The sequence below is a fragment of the Zeugodacus cucurbitae genome, chromosome 3 (genome assembly GCF_028554725.1).
Source record: "Zeugodacus cucurbitae isolate PBARC_wt_2022May chromosome 3, idZeuCucr1.2, whole genome shotgun sequence".
NCBI lineage: Eukaryota > Metazoa > Arthropoda > Insecta > Diptera > Tephritidae > Zeugodacus > Zeugodacus cucurbitae.
In genome coordinates, this window is record NC_071668.1 from 743,152 (window position 1) to 757,047 (window position 13,896).

The window sequence follows — 13,896 nt, forward strand, 5'->3', positions numbered from 1 at the left end:
CGAAAACACTGTGTGCACCAAACAAAAAAAGAATGTGCATTGATAAACGTAGCATGGTGCATTTGAAGAGGTGCTCTACCTCTCAACTCTGCAGGTGATATTTTGGTAACGCACAAACACCGAGTGCTCTAGCCATTGAAACAGTGAGCAGATGTCCACACATTAAAAAGGAAGGGTTTCAATTTTCAAAGTTGTTGATCAAAATTATTTTTCAATCACATTCTCTCAAGAGCTCAGAATTCCATGACTGGCTTAATACTGGCACTAGTATGTTTGGAAGCCTCATAATGTTCTCACATAATTTTATCGTCCATTTTGCACACACGCAAAGTGTCTTCCAACGAGTTTGTGGAAAACTTGTTGAAACTTCAGCCAGAGCCTGCTCAAGCCCCATCTGGCCAAGCAAATACCGATGGCAAAGGCCACAGCACACACAGGCACAGCACATAAATTGGCAATTATTATACATGAGCGAATTTTCTAAATGCCTTAAAATTAGCCAACATAAGTCAACCCACATAGAGAATATATAATTTTATTTTCTTTCATTTTTTCGGCTTGAGGCTCGTATCTACCGCAAGAAAGACGACCAAATATAACCCTGAGCTATCCTTCAGCTATCAAAAAGCACACACCCACTGCGCTGCCAACCGGCTCACTGTAGGCTTTGTGGCTGGGCATGAGCACACAGGCGATATGTGGACATGCACTCAGTCGGAAGTTTGAATAAAATTTGCCTCCTTAAAAGGAATATTGGAAATTGATAAAAGACAAGAACCTTTTCCCGTTACCGCTGCTCCATTGAGCCAGTGTTAAACATCTTCGGAATATTCAATTTGTGCCATGGTCAAATCGAATTATGCTCCAGTTCAAATTCACAGTTTATGCACATCTGTGTGTGTGTTTATATGTGCGGGGGGGTAAGTGAATTTGAAGCTTTGACCACTTAGCTTGTGGTTTGAACATTTGAAGGGGGTTGGCTTCGGTGGAGTTATTGTTGTGTAGCGTAGAAAGAATGCATTTGTTGAAAGAAATGAGGAACAGTGGCTTCATTGAATTGGAAAATTGAAAAGCAAAATATTTATTTCTTCACATAACTGACTTTCTATAACCCTTATCTCTTCGTTCTTTTTACAGGCGACAACGACAGACATGAAGACGCAGAGTGTGATGAACAATTCAAGAGATGTGTGTTGCCAGCGAAGAATTTGAGTAAGAAGCGTCGTCATGAAGAGGCCGCAGAGTCCGACGAGATACTTGACCTTGCACCGCAATCACCAAAGAGGCTGGCACGTTCACCACTCGGTACTGTAACACCGGACATGACTGCGAGAAATTCAGAAAACCACTGTCCGCAACTTTCCGAGAGCGCATCCAATCTCTTTGCTGCACTTCAAAGTCCACTGGCACCGCTGCTGTTGCAGAATCACCTTGGCATGGCAGCACCAAACTTTGCCGCCAATGAAATGCAGCAGGCTTTCCAACTCCAGCTGCAAAGCTATGTGGATATGATGCGTCAAATGGCGCCGGATAACTTTCAAAACCCGACAGCTACACATTTCCTGCTGCAAAACTCCCTCCAAGCCATGGCACAATTTCAAGCTTTGCAACAATTGAAACAACAACAACAGTTACAACAGGAACTGCAACAGCATTTCGAAAACGAAGAGCACGCACCCACGAGGAGATTCGATTCGCAAGGCACACCAGCGCGAGGCGTGAAACACTTCTCCACGCCGTTGGTCTCGTCACCGTTACGTAGCCCCTCACTAAGTCCAGTTAGTCGACGTCACTCGAAATCCTACAAGTTCACGCACGACGATGAAGACGAAGAAAGTGGCAACGCAAACTCTTCGCAGCAGACCACACCACCAAATTCCGCCATAGGTCTTCAAATGGGTAGCGCCATCTTAACACCAAATACGCCCGGCATGTCTTCCATATTTCCCAGTACGTTACCCGGCAGCACAATGAGCTTCAGCAGTACGCCACAAAACAACAAAGCGGTCGGCGCAAACGCAATGTCAGCGGCCGCACGTTCTCTTGATCAATCACCGGAAGAGACAACCGATCTCGAAGAACTCGAACAATTCGCCAAAACCTTCAAGCAGCGTCGCATTAAACTCGGCTTCACGCAGGGCGATGTCGGCTTGGCAATGGGCAAATTATACGGCAATGACTTCTCGCAAACCACCATCTCACGGTTTGAGGCGCTCAACCTCAGCTTCAAAAACATGTGCAAACTGAAGCCTTTGCTGCAAAAATGGCTGGCAGACGCAGACAATACAATCTCGAAAACTGGCGGTGTCTTCTCATTGAGCTCCATGACCACCACGCTCTCCACGCCGGAAAACATAATTGGACGCCGACGTAAGAAGCGCACCTCCATTGAGACCAACGTCCGCAGCACACTCGAGAAGGCTTTCATGGTGAATTGCAAGCCCACCTCGGAGGACATCAATAACTTGGCAGAGCAGCTGAATATGGACAAAGAGGTAGTGCGCGTTTGGTTCTGCAATCGTCGGCAAAAGGAGAAGCGCATCAATCCCGCGATGGACCTGGACAGCCCGACGGGCACACCACTCAGCAGCCACATCTTCGGATTCCCCGCACAAGCGCTCAGCATGTCGAACAGCCATGAAGCCTCCTCCATATGTGGCAGCTCGATCAGCTCCCTATCGCCGCATTGTACGAGCAAACAAGAATGATCCCGTGGTCACAGTGATGTGACCCGAAAGAAGTCCTATCTGGAAACACACAAGCCACGGCCGTCATATCTGCAGAGCGTCGCGCCGCCGCCACATGCGGACCGCACCCTAATGTTCTACGAGAACCGACAGGAACTGCAAAGGATTTGGCACGTTTGCGAGAAGCCGACTTGTGAAATGTCCCCGTTCGATACATATTCGCACTACACGGAGCTGATCTAAATATATTCACTGGATCGAGCATTATGTATCCTAAACTAAACAAATGTGTATATATACAAATAGTATTTAAGTAATGTAGCGCTAATGCATATGCATTACTTTTAGGAAAGTCTATCTCTTGACCATATCAACTTGACCGGCCACAGACAGAGCCATAATTTAATTATAATTATTTAAGCAATTACAAGTTCCAAATGTGTATTTTAAATGTTTGTACAATCTAACGCATTACTCAAGTATTGTACAGTTATGTAATGAGTACATTTGTATGTGCTCTTCGGCTAAAAACAATGACACTTGTTGTTGTCGGTGTATATTTGTTTTTGGCATTAACAATTAACCGTATATGTACATATATCATATATACACACATACATATGCATGAGTGTGTGTGTGTATGTATGTATGTATGTAAATGCATTGAATATGTGTGTAAGTCGCATTTAATATAATTACTCAGTCAAGGTTCCTATATATTTATGTACAAATCCAGTTCACGCGATTATTTATGCGCAACACATGTTCGATTCATGAATTCATGTATTCAACATTTTTGTTTCTCACACTCGAGCAATCCGAAGTGAAGCACACAAAGTCCACAATGCCGATCAGCCATTAGAAGCCAAGCCTCACATTCAGAGAATATTGCAAATATTTTAAAATATTTTTTTTTTCGAAATTTCAAAAACCATTACAGATGATTGAGTATTGCTTTTCGAAATTGCAGAAAAATTTTTGATTTCGAAAATCAGCATTCAATGTCTCCCATTCATTGATTTCTATATTTCCTATTCTTTCTATGTATTTGTGTATATACAAACATAAAATGTATATTTGTAGTATGAATTAAGGTTTTTCTATTAAAATAACATTTTCATTAAAAGAATCCAAAAAAAAAATATTTCAAAAATTTTGCATAATTTCTTTGTGAGCTTTCTCAAACTTGCGTATTTTGTGTTCTTCAATGTAAATCCACTTAAGTGTTACTCGAGTATTTATTTATATAAATTGTATAGGACATTTTAAACTTATTATGTAAACCCTTACTTGTAACTGCGTACATATGAACTTGGATTATACTAAATTATATAATAATTAATGTAGATTTCTAGAAAATGAATGGAATGAGTTCGTTTAGAACGCCGAGATATCAATACAAAAAATAAAAAAAACAAAATTGTATTTAGCAACAAATTATTGAGTTTTGTTCTTATTTCAAATACAGACTTACGGTCTTACAGTCTAACTTTTTTATAGCCTCAATTAGCGCTTAGCCTCAACTAAGTGGTGACTGTAGAAATTCCTTGCAATGTTCAATGCTCGTACTCATCTTAGATTACCATGCAAGTTTAGAGCACTCTCTTCCGGATTTTTTGAAAACCGAGTTCAGCTCGAAGTGGATTGAGTGTGGATTTTTTCGCGGTTTTCGCGATGGGTTCTACTTTAATCCTTTCTTTCCATCAATTTAACAAATAACAATGAAATAACAGTTGAGCCAGTTTTTAAGGAAGCGTTAGCCCAAACCGAATCAAATTGGGTTGTTGATAGCCAAAACCTTATGAATAAATGTAACTCATACGCCCTGTCGGCTGTGTATAGAATATTATACATACGGAAGAAATCAAAATTCAGCTTAGGCAAACAAGAGTTTATCATACTGGACACCAAATAAAAAAAATTCATCAGCTATTTGTAAGCGACGTGACAACTAGTGGGTCACTTCTCTTATAGTTATGAAACCACATGTATGTATGTGCATATGTGTCATCAAGTCGAAAAGCGAGAGAGAAGTTGACCAATACATTTAAATTGTTAAAAAAATGGTGAAATTTCATTTTCACACATTTATTGTTAAGTGTGCGGTTTTCGTTTCTTTTATTCAATTAGTGGAAATTAAATTAAATTCGCACTGCGAAATTTCCAATTTATTTATTTTTTTCTATTTTTTCTATTTGTGCTATTTTTTTAAACATTGCCACACCCAATCATTAAAATGGAATTGAAAATGTTTTGCTTCCTTTGCTTTTTGTGTCGAAATTTCCACAACAACTACAAAGGAAAGCATTTGATCCTCTTACGAAAATAGACTTTTTCCTATCTAAGTGCCCTCTTAACTTTAATCTACAATCTCATTTTTCTTATTTAATTTCTATTTTGTTGGACGCCTTGAGCACTTACGCATGCATTTATGTTTGTTAGCGGTGTGGCGGGTGGACGGTGCGGGGTCGGTGAGGTATCAAATGGTCAAGTGGCTTTCAGCAATCACCAATAGCCACTGCTATGTGGGTGTGTATGTATGTGTATTCATACAAAGCTAACACACCCCACTGCTGCTCACTGTAATTGGGTATAAAAGCGCTTTTTTAACAAAGTAGTCGCATTGTGCTCGCATAGATAAGAATGCCGTTTATACAAATCCATATTACATATGTGTGAACTCGCACACACACTTTTATACATACAAGTGCTTGCTTAGTTGTTGTGTGAGCACCTTTGATCGTCCGAAGCGGTGCCTCAAACTGACATACTTGAGGCGATTGAAACTGCAAAGTAGAACGCAAAATGAAATTCTTTATTCATATTTAATGCAGTTTTATTGCTCGGACACTTACTAGGCATCGACAAGTCACTCTCACTTCTACATACGAAAGTGTTCACAGAACAGGCTTTCTCACAGGAGCCAGCTCATCCTCCGCACGAGCTTAGACTTTCATTTCATGAAACATTTTATATATCACTGTCAGAAAGCGTGTACTACTGAAGTATTAGCGAACTGGTTAGGTACAAGTCCGAATTGATTAGGACGTTTCTGACTCTGTCTGTCAAATCAGTATACTCAAAAATACTTGTTTTTATCTTATGGCTCCCATTACATGCAGCTCTAAGCTTGAATCAAGCCTGGCGTTCCTGAACTTATTTCTTCATATATTCTTCACAGACACACTTAAAGGCTACTCGTCCCCCGTTTTGTGAGTCCCCATTAAATGATTGATATTTTCGGTCAACCACCAAGCCGGTGAAAATGAGTCGAAACTGCGATGGCTCTGAACCAAAAGCCCTCCGTGCTGGTGCTGGTGCTGGTTCGGACATTCCCTTCAGGGTACATGCCAACATAAGAGTACACACGAGTACCTGCTTAGTGTACACTAGACGCCATTTACATTCAAAATCCTCATTGGGTAGTGCTACTTCGGCCTCCTTAAGCCATTTGAGCCATTTGCAATTTACAATTCATTTTGCCTAGTCGCTTCTGTTGGACAATAGGCCGCTTGTTCGGGTACAGCTTCAGCTTCAGGTGGGTTGGGGTGGAACTTCACACAAATGTGATAGAAGAAAAGAGTCACAGCAGAATGGAATGGAATAGAGTTCATTCGGCAAACAGGCGCTTGGCATGTGCATTTGTTTACATAGACCTGCAGTCATTATTTGCGGCATACGTTAAGGCGCTGATCGGCTACAAAAGATTCGATTTGATAAATTTCCGTTCTTCATTTCGTTTGTGCCATTCCACTCTCCTTTGCCCGAGGCTCTGCTTTTGTATTGTTTGGATTTTTCTATCAAAGCGATTTACAAGTACATTTGCGAATGAAATTTTTTCATTTCACTTTTCAAAGTACCAAATTCTCGCACAAGCCTACCCATGTACAAATGTATATATGTATACTCGTAAGTATGTATATGTAGGCATTGTTTGCTGTTTAGAGAAATTCTAATTTCCGTCTAAGCACATACATATATGGATGTGCATATGTATTTTCTTATGCTGACTTTTAACAAAAACAAACTCCGCTTCTACGTTCATCTACTTAGGCATTCATTTTTACAGCTTGAAAAATGAATTTCGCATATTGGACAAGTTTACCATTTATTATAATGAAATTTGGCGTGCACGAGTAAGGAGAGTACATAATGTACAAGGCAGCAGCTGATTGCATTTGTTGAACTCATTTATCATAGTTAATAATAAAGCGCTTTGCTATTTTCCTCAATTCTACAAATTTAAGTATGTATACATATATATATTAAATATTCAATTGTGCTTCACTTTTTGATAGGGGAAGAAAGCAGCTTCGGTGTTCTTTCACAGACCTCTCAGCAAGTTCTGCATTTCTCTTCGTCATGTGTGTAGGATTCAAGTTCAACACCATATGCGGTTCCAAAGATCCCAGCTGACTCGCTGAAAGCTACCGATAGCACTTATAATTTTTTAACATTCTCATGCCAGTCGAGTCTACGTAACTGGAACTGTCACAGCCTTCCTCGACTTGGCAATTAACAATACCAATGCTCTTGGTGACACTTACAGAACAACACTTGAATATGCTTGAAAAGGCCATCATTCAGATTGCAGATCACAATGAGGTTCCTCCATTTATTACGATCTTGTGCTAGCTTCTTGATTTGACTCCAGCTTTTATTTACCTTAGATATTTCGAAGTCCAAATTTCTTCTCCGGGTTGGAGCGGGTCGGCCTTTTCCTCGGCTAACTTGTAAATTTCAGTTGTTAGCGTTCCGGCTGGTTGTATCTAGTTCTCGTCTTCGTTCATTTTACTTTGGGATTTGACGGCTAAAGTTGCGAAAGCACCGGTTTCTGAAAACTTGCAGCTTTTGAATATCGGACTCCCAGCCTCCTGTTTCGCAACCATATAAGTACATAGCAGACTTGACTTATCATTTGAATTGAATATTTTGATACTCTCGCAACAAAAGTTGCTAAGAGAGTATTATAGTTTCGTTCACATAACGGTTGTTTGTAAGTCCTAAAACTAAACGAGTTAGATATAAGGTTATATATTCCAAAGTGATCAGGGTGACGAGTAAAGTTCAAATTCGGACGTCTGTCTGTCCGTCCGTCCGTCTATCCGTCTATCCGTCTGTCCGTCCATGCAAGCTGTAACTTGAGTAAAAATTGAGATATCTTAATGAAACTTGGAACGCGTGTTCCTTAAGAAGGTTAAGTTCGAAGATGGGCGGAATCGAACCACTGCCAGAAATAAAATTTGGTACAAAGGATTGTTCTAGAAAGGGGCATATTTGGATGTAATTTTTTTGGGAAAGTGGCATACTCCCGCCCCGTACTAAGTTTTTTTGTACATATCTCGTAAACTACTAAAGCTATACCAACGAAATTCTCAGGAGTCTTTTTTTTCAGGCATTTCCTTATACAGTCCAAAAATGGAGGATATCGGATATAACAACGCCCACCTCACATACAAAGGTTATGTTGAAAACGACTAAAAATGTTTTAATTCAGTAAGGGAAAACACCAGAAACCTTAAATTTCATTATAAAGAAGCTAAAGAAGGGCTCCACACAAATTTGTATACAAAATTTTAAGTGGGTGTGGCTCCGCCCACTTATGGGTCAAAAACCATATCTCCGAAACTGCTCGACCAATATCAATGAAATTTGGTTTGTAATATTTTCCTTGCATCTCAAGGATATGTTGTAAAAATAGGCCAAATCGGTTCACAACCACCGATCTGAATCGTTTACTCTACAATACATAAAGTAAGCACTAGTGAAGATATCGGAACATAACTTTCCATAAATACTGCACTTATAGTGTGGCAGCCCCTTTCTAAAAATCGCCGAAATCGGACCATAGGCCCCATATATAGAACATGAGGACCTCGGTGCTACTAACCTAATATTAGGGTTTTCAACTTTCAGTGGACTTTATACCATATATAAAGTATATGAAGAATATGTGGGTCAAATTGTCTATTATATAATATTGAATAAATAAATTGCGAGAGTATAAAATGTTCGGTCACAACCGAACCTTCCTTACTTGTTATTTTTTACGTCGTGTAATGATGTAGGAGCTCCAGACCGCATTGGGAGCGTGAAAACCTACTAGGCCTTTCAAACAATACTTATCTTTAATCCGAATTGAAGGCTCTGCACTAAGGAGTGTATTATTATTTTATTTTTCAACTAAAAAGGACGCGCTTTTGGTTTCTTCGAATAGGCCACACGGACATATTGGATTAGTTACTAAAGGTCGAAACTAAATAAATGATTCAACGTATACTGATGTATGTATAATATATACATACATGCTGCTTGGGCCACGCACGACTGCTTTGAATGCGCCCGTTTGTTAGGCCGTCAACAAGTTGACATATTCTAAATTTGTATGCCCTTCTTTTAGTAATTGATTGCGCAGCCTTTCAGGCATATGAACATATTACACTGAATTAGTGGCATACACATACATACATACAAACAGATGGACGTATTTACATACATCCGAGATATTGTATAAAAAAAAGTTCGGTTTGTTGAGAATGTGCATAAGACGTTGGCAGCTCTATGCTGTCCTAACCTAAAACTATTTTAAATATGTTAGCCATGCAGATAACATTCTGAATATTGGAATGCAATCAAATGGCATTTTCATTAACAGAAGATTAGCAGAAAGCTTGGAGAATATTGCGAAGTAATTCCTTGATGGTCGTCTTCACCAGAATTCGCCGATTCTCCATCAGATTTGAAAGCTTTCGACAATTCTTTGGCCCTTTAAATCGTAACCTCAGCAGTTGTGAATATTCGCTACTCTGGATACAAAGAGCGAGTCGAAATGAGAAGCAAGTCAACAGAAAATGCTCGGTTAAAAAAAACTGTTTGCTACAAAAAACAAACAAATAAATTGAGTTACAATTTCAGGAATGAGCAAATAGACGCGGGCGAACGAAACTAAAACGTCAAATTATTAAGCGAAAAGCACGCACACACAGACTTACATGTGTATATATGTATTGGTAAGCAAACAAGCAAAGAAGCAAATTTTTAGCAACTCGAGCAACTAAATCAAAAATCCATTCACATACAAAGTACACCAACCCAGCCAAAAAGGAACGCCGTCCCTCAGTCCGTCCCTCAGCTACTCTATAGAGCTTCTGTACGGTCCGGTCCGAGTCCAAATTCAATTCGAAATCATATAGAAATTATGTCAACAATCAGCTCGTGGCAAAGGAAGCAAGAACAAAAGCTGGAAAATGAGCGATTTTTAAGAAGTCGGCGGTCGACGGAGCGGAGGACGGGCGGACCCGATTGCAAATATTTGCGTTAAAAAAGTTAAAAGACAAACATTAGGAATGGCGGAGCGACTGCGAGGATGCCAAGAACAATATTTGCACGAGTCAACTACCAAATGCCAGCTGCCAACCGCCAGGAAAACTGAATATGAAAGTTACAGTTAAACGTACGAGTATATGTGTATGTATGTATGTCTATATGGGTAAATACTGACATTATGAACATCGAAATAACTGAAAATGATGACAATGATTATGTGTACCTTTGAACAATCGACAAACGCACGAACTTGACTTCGCGCACCGCGCTTCACCTCTGTGCACTTGCACATATAATAATAGAAATACATATATAATATCTGGATGTGTGTGTGTGTTACTATGTAAATAGAAGTTAAAAATGCGTTGTTGGAAATATTCGCCCTTTTGCCTGAGAGCTTGCCGTTTATTCGCTGATAGCCCACCTCATAGCTCATTCCCTTGCGCTCGCATAGCGCCCATGAGCTTCAACCCTCGACACACTAATCAACTGATGACGGCTCTATGCCTCCCTTCAGCGCCGGAATTTCAAAAAGTTTAAAACACTTTAAATTGCCTCGCAACTCATGAGGGTGGCTGACTGCGCGGGCACAAAGGCAGCCAAGGCGTGTGGGCGCCAAGCTGCCATAACGAATCTCGACACATTGGCGAATAGCGAGCTTAGATTTACATGTTTGCATTCAAATGGATCTGATCCGAACACTCACACACACACACATAACTATGAAGAGCTCTTTCTATGGTAGGCACACGAAACACACACGAAGTTTGCATGTGTGTGGACGTGTCGGATGATATGATTTGATTGTTGGCTTGTGGCGAATTTGCATGCGGGGATTTCCAAATGGCGTCTGGTAACTGTCTGTTTATAAAATGGCCGACTTTGTTTGAGCGCGTGAAGGCTTATGGCTACCGATTAGTAATGCATGGCGTACACACATGGTCATTCTACGCAAAAGTTAATTTTACTCGCAAAAAGAGTTGTTCTCTTTGTCGGACTAGTGTTTTGACAGCCTTTGAAGCCCCTTCGAACTGTTTACACAATTAATTAACCTCACGCATAGCTTCGCTCGACGCCAAATCGCATTCCCATCGCTGTTTGTTGTAATAGTGGAGGGGGGGTGTTGTTGTACGAATGACAACAGCTATCAAACTTGGCCATTGCCATTTGAAATAGTAAACCCTTTCGTCAACTTAAAACCATTTCAAGAGGCCTAATCATTTAACACACATCATAAAAATCACATCAAGTGTTTTTTGTTTGCACAAGGGTAAGGGCTCAATGTGCCAGCACACACCCCTTACATAACGTTCCTTTGACAGTGGAGCCAGTGGACAGTTGAGAAATCAGAGAAATTTTCAGTTTTTCCAGCAAAAAGGGCGAACAAACAAACTCGCAGAATTCTCGTAGAGGTATGGGAATGAGATACTGCTTGTCTGTGTGTGTTTTTAAGTATGTATGTATGTATACATTGCAGATATGATCTCAAATCGCATGCCAATATCTTTGTTTTTGATGTTTTCTGCTAATGATATTAAATCGTGTTAGCTCTATATCGAAATGGCCAGATACACACATGTTTATACAAGTAGTATATAAAAATATGATTTTGTACATATGTACATATATATAAGTATGTACATGCCGTTGCTTTTGTGTATATTTATAAACCTTTTTAATTAAATCACTGAAATCCAAGCAGAACTCTTTAAAGCTCAGCTGGGCACATTTTTTAGAATTCGAGAGCTGTTAACATCTTTTTATGCTAGCAGAGCTGTTGAATAGTTTTTTTTTGGTATTGAGACAGATCTACCTTAATAAAAACCAGGGATAGCAGTTTTAACCAACCCCGAATGACTGATAGACAGCACTCTTCGATTCGGCATATCCTTTCTCGTTAGCTGAACGGTCTACCGGCAGGCTTGGCTAATATACTGTTATTTTCTTCTATTTTCTTCTTTCACACGTAATTATTAACATAAATATTTAATTTAACAGAAATAACGGAAATTTCTCTAAACACTTCATGAGGACTCATGCAAAATTAATTCTACACATATTCAATTTATATTTAATATTTTAAAATTAAATTTAAATTTTTTTGTTAAGGCGATAAAAATTATTGCATTCCCCTTAGCTGTTTCAACTTTATCCAGGCTCAAAACCGCGCAGCGCGCCACCTACCTAACAATAGTAAGCCAGCAGCCGGCAATTCACAATGTCGCCTAATTGTGAACGAGGTATGAAAGTGACAAGTGGCAAAACGGCTGACTTTAGACAACAGATAAACCAATTGCTATAGCGAACAATTGCAGAGTTTTAATAAATTACGTGGCGTTCTAACTGCCACCTTTTTCTTCATAAATTTGATGATGGAAATTATATTTTAAAATATTAAACCACAAATATTCATACAACATTACCTAGATGGCCATCGTCCAAGTGCTGCAGGTGATACTCATCGCCGGCTTGTCTGTGGTGGCTGTGTTCTTAGCGGTGGTAAGCGATCACTTGATACTTGTAATCTGTTACAGAAACGTATTTCAAAATTACCGCAGCTTTTTGTTATCCAAAAAGCTATAACAAACCCATTTCCAGTTATTAAACGACGTAAGGAAGAGAAGCATTTCCTCGACCCGATAAGAATTCAAAATGTTGATTTCCCCTCCGTGGAAGATGCGCCAACTGTTGATTTGAGTGTTATTGTTCCAGCTTATAACGAAGAACAGCGGTGTGAGTAACATTATTTAAAAAACAAATGTTTTCCAAAAAACAGCTATGTAAATATATTGGTTTTCAGTGCCAAAAATGTTAGAAGAATGCATGAGTTTTCTAGAAGAAAAGGCGAAAGATGGAGTGTTTACTTACGAAGTCATTGTTGTTAGTGATGGTAGCAGCGATGGCACAGTTTCACTTGGTCTGAAGTATTCAAAGCGCCACACTGTGGAGAAATTTCGAGTTTTGGAACTTTTGGACAATAGAGGCAAAGGCGGTGCTGTTCGTTTGGTAATTAAGTACATATTGACTGCTATTATTATTTTTTAATTATATGTTTTACTTAAAGGGAATGCTAAGTGCAAGGGGGCGATACTTACTGTTTGCTGATGCAGATGGTGCGACCAAATTTTCCGATTACGATAAGTTGGAAAAAAGTATGAAAAGTATTACACAAGATTGGCAGTCAGATGGCATTGTGGTCGGGTCACGATCACATCTTGAGCAAGATGCTATAGCATCACGTAGTCTATTTAGAACACTCCTTATGCACGGTTTTCATTTCCTTGTATGGCTCTTCGCAGTCCGAAGTATACGAGATACTCAATGTGGCTTCAAATTACTAACTCGTTCTGCGGCACATACATTATTTGAAAACTTACACGTTGAACGTTGGGCTTTCGATGTAGAGCTTCTATATATAGCAGAACGTTTGAAAATGCCAATAGCCGAGGTGGCTGTAAATTGGACAGAGATAGAAGGCTCTAAATTGACACCTGTATGGTCGTGGATACAAATGGGAGTTGACCTATTTTTGATCTGGTTCAGGTATGCGATCGGAGCATGGCAACTAAATAACCAAAATAAAAAACATGTCTCGTAAAAGCCAACCATTTAATTTTAATAAAAAAAAACTCGCGCAAACTTACGTTCCAGTACTGCTGCATTATTGAAACATGTGTATGATTAAGCTATAATACCAATTTAAGTATTCTCAAAGTGAACCCATCATATGCATTTTTTCTAATAAATATTTGAAAAAAGTAATAATATCTTATCTTCAAATGGACGATGGCCTTTTTCTATTTGCTAGGACAAATTAATTCGAACTATAGTTTTGTATATATTGAAACATACAAGTGGCCAACTGTTCTTTTTTATTTAAATA

The 13,896-nt window shown here is 39.3% G+C and overlaps 2 protein-coding genes across 2 annotated transcripts in view; both read left to right on the forward strand.

Annotated features, from left to right (window-relative positions):
* The window catches only part of LOC105209669 (uncharacterized), a 43,226-nt gene extending 39,131 nt beyond the window's left edge, over positions 1–4,095 (forward strand). Inside the window, exon 4 of the mRNA XM_054227243.1 lies at positions 1,138–4,095. Within this exon, the coding sequence (XP_054083218.1) occupies positions 1,138–2,708 (1,571 nt within the window). The 3' untranslated portion in view covers positions 2,709–4,095. The remainder of the gene's footprint in view (positions 1–1,137) is intronic.
* An 8,176-nt stretch (positions 4,096–12,271) lies between these two features.
* Positions 12,272–13,793, forward strand: LOC105209670 (dolichyl-phosphate beta-glucosyltransferase). Its single transcript, XM_011180205.3, has 4 exons — positions 12,272–12,512; positions 12,572–12,746; positions 12,814–13,019; positions 13,078–13,793. Exons 1-4 carry the CDS (start codon positions 12,441–12,443, stop codon positions 13,609–13,611), a joined length of 987 nt encoding a protein of 328 aa, XP_011178507.2. The 5' UTR covers positions 12,272–12,440; the 3' UTR covers positions 13,612–13,793.
* The last annotated feature ends 103 nt before the right edge of the window (positions 13,794–13,896 follow it).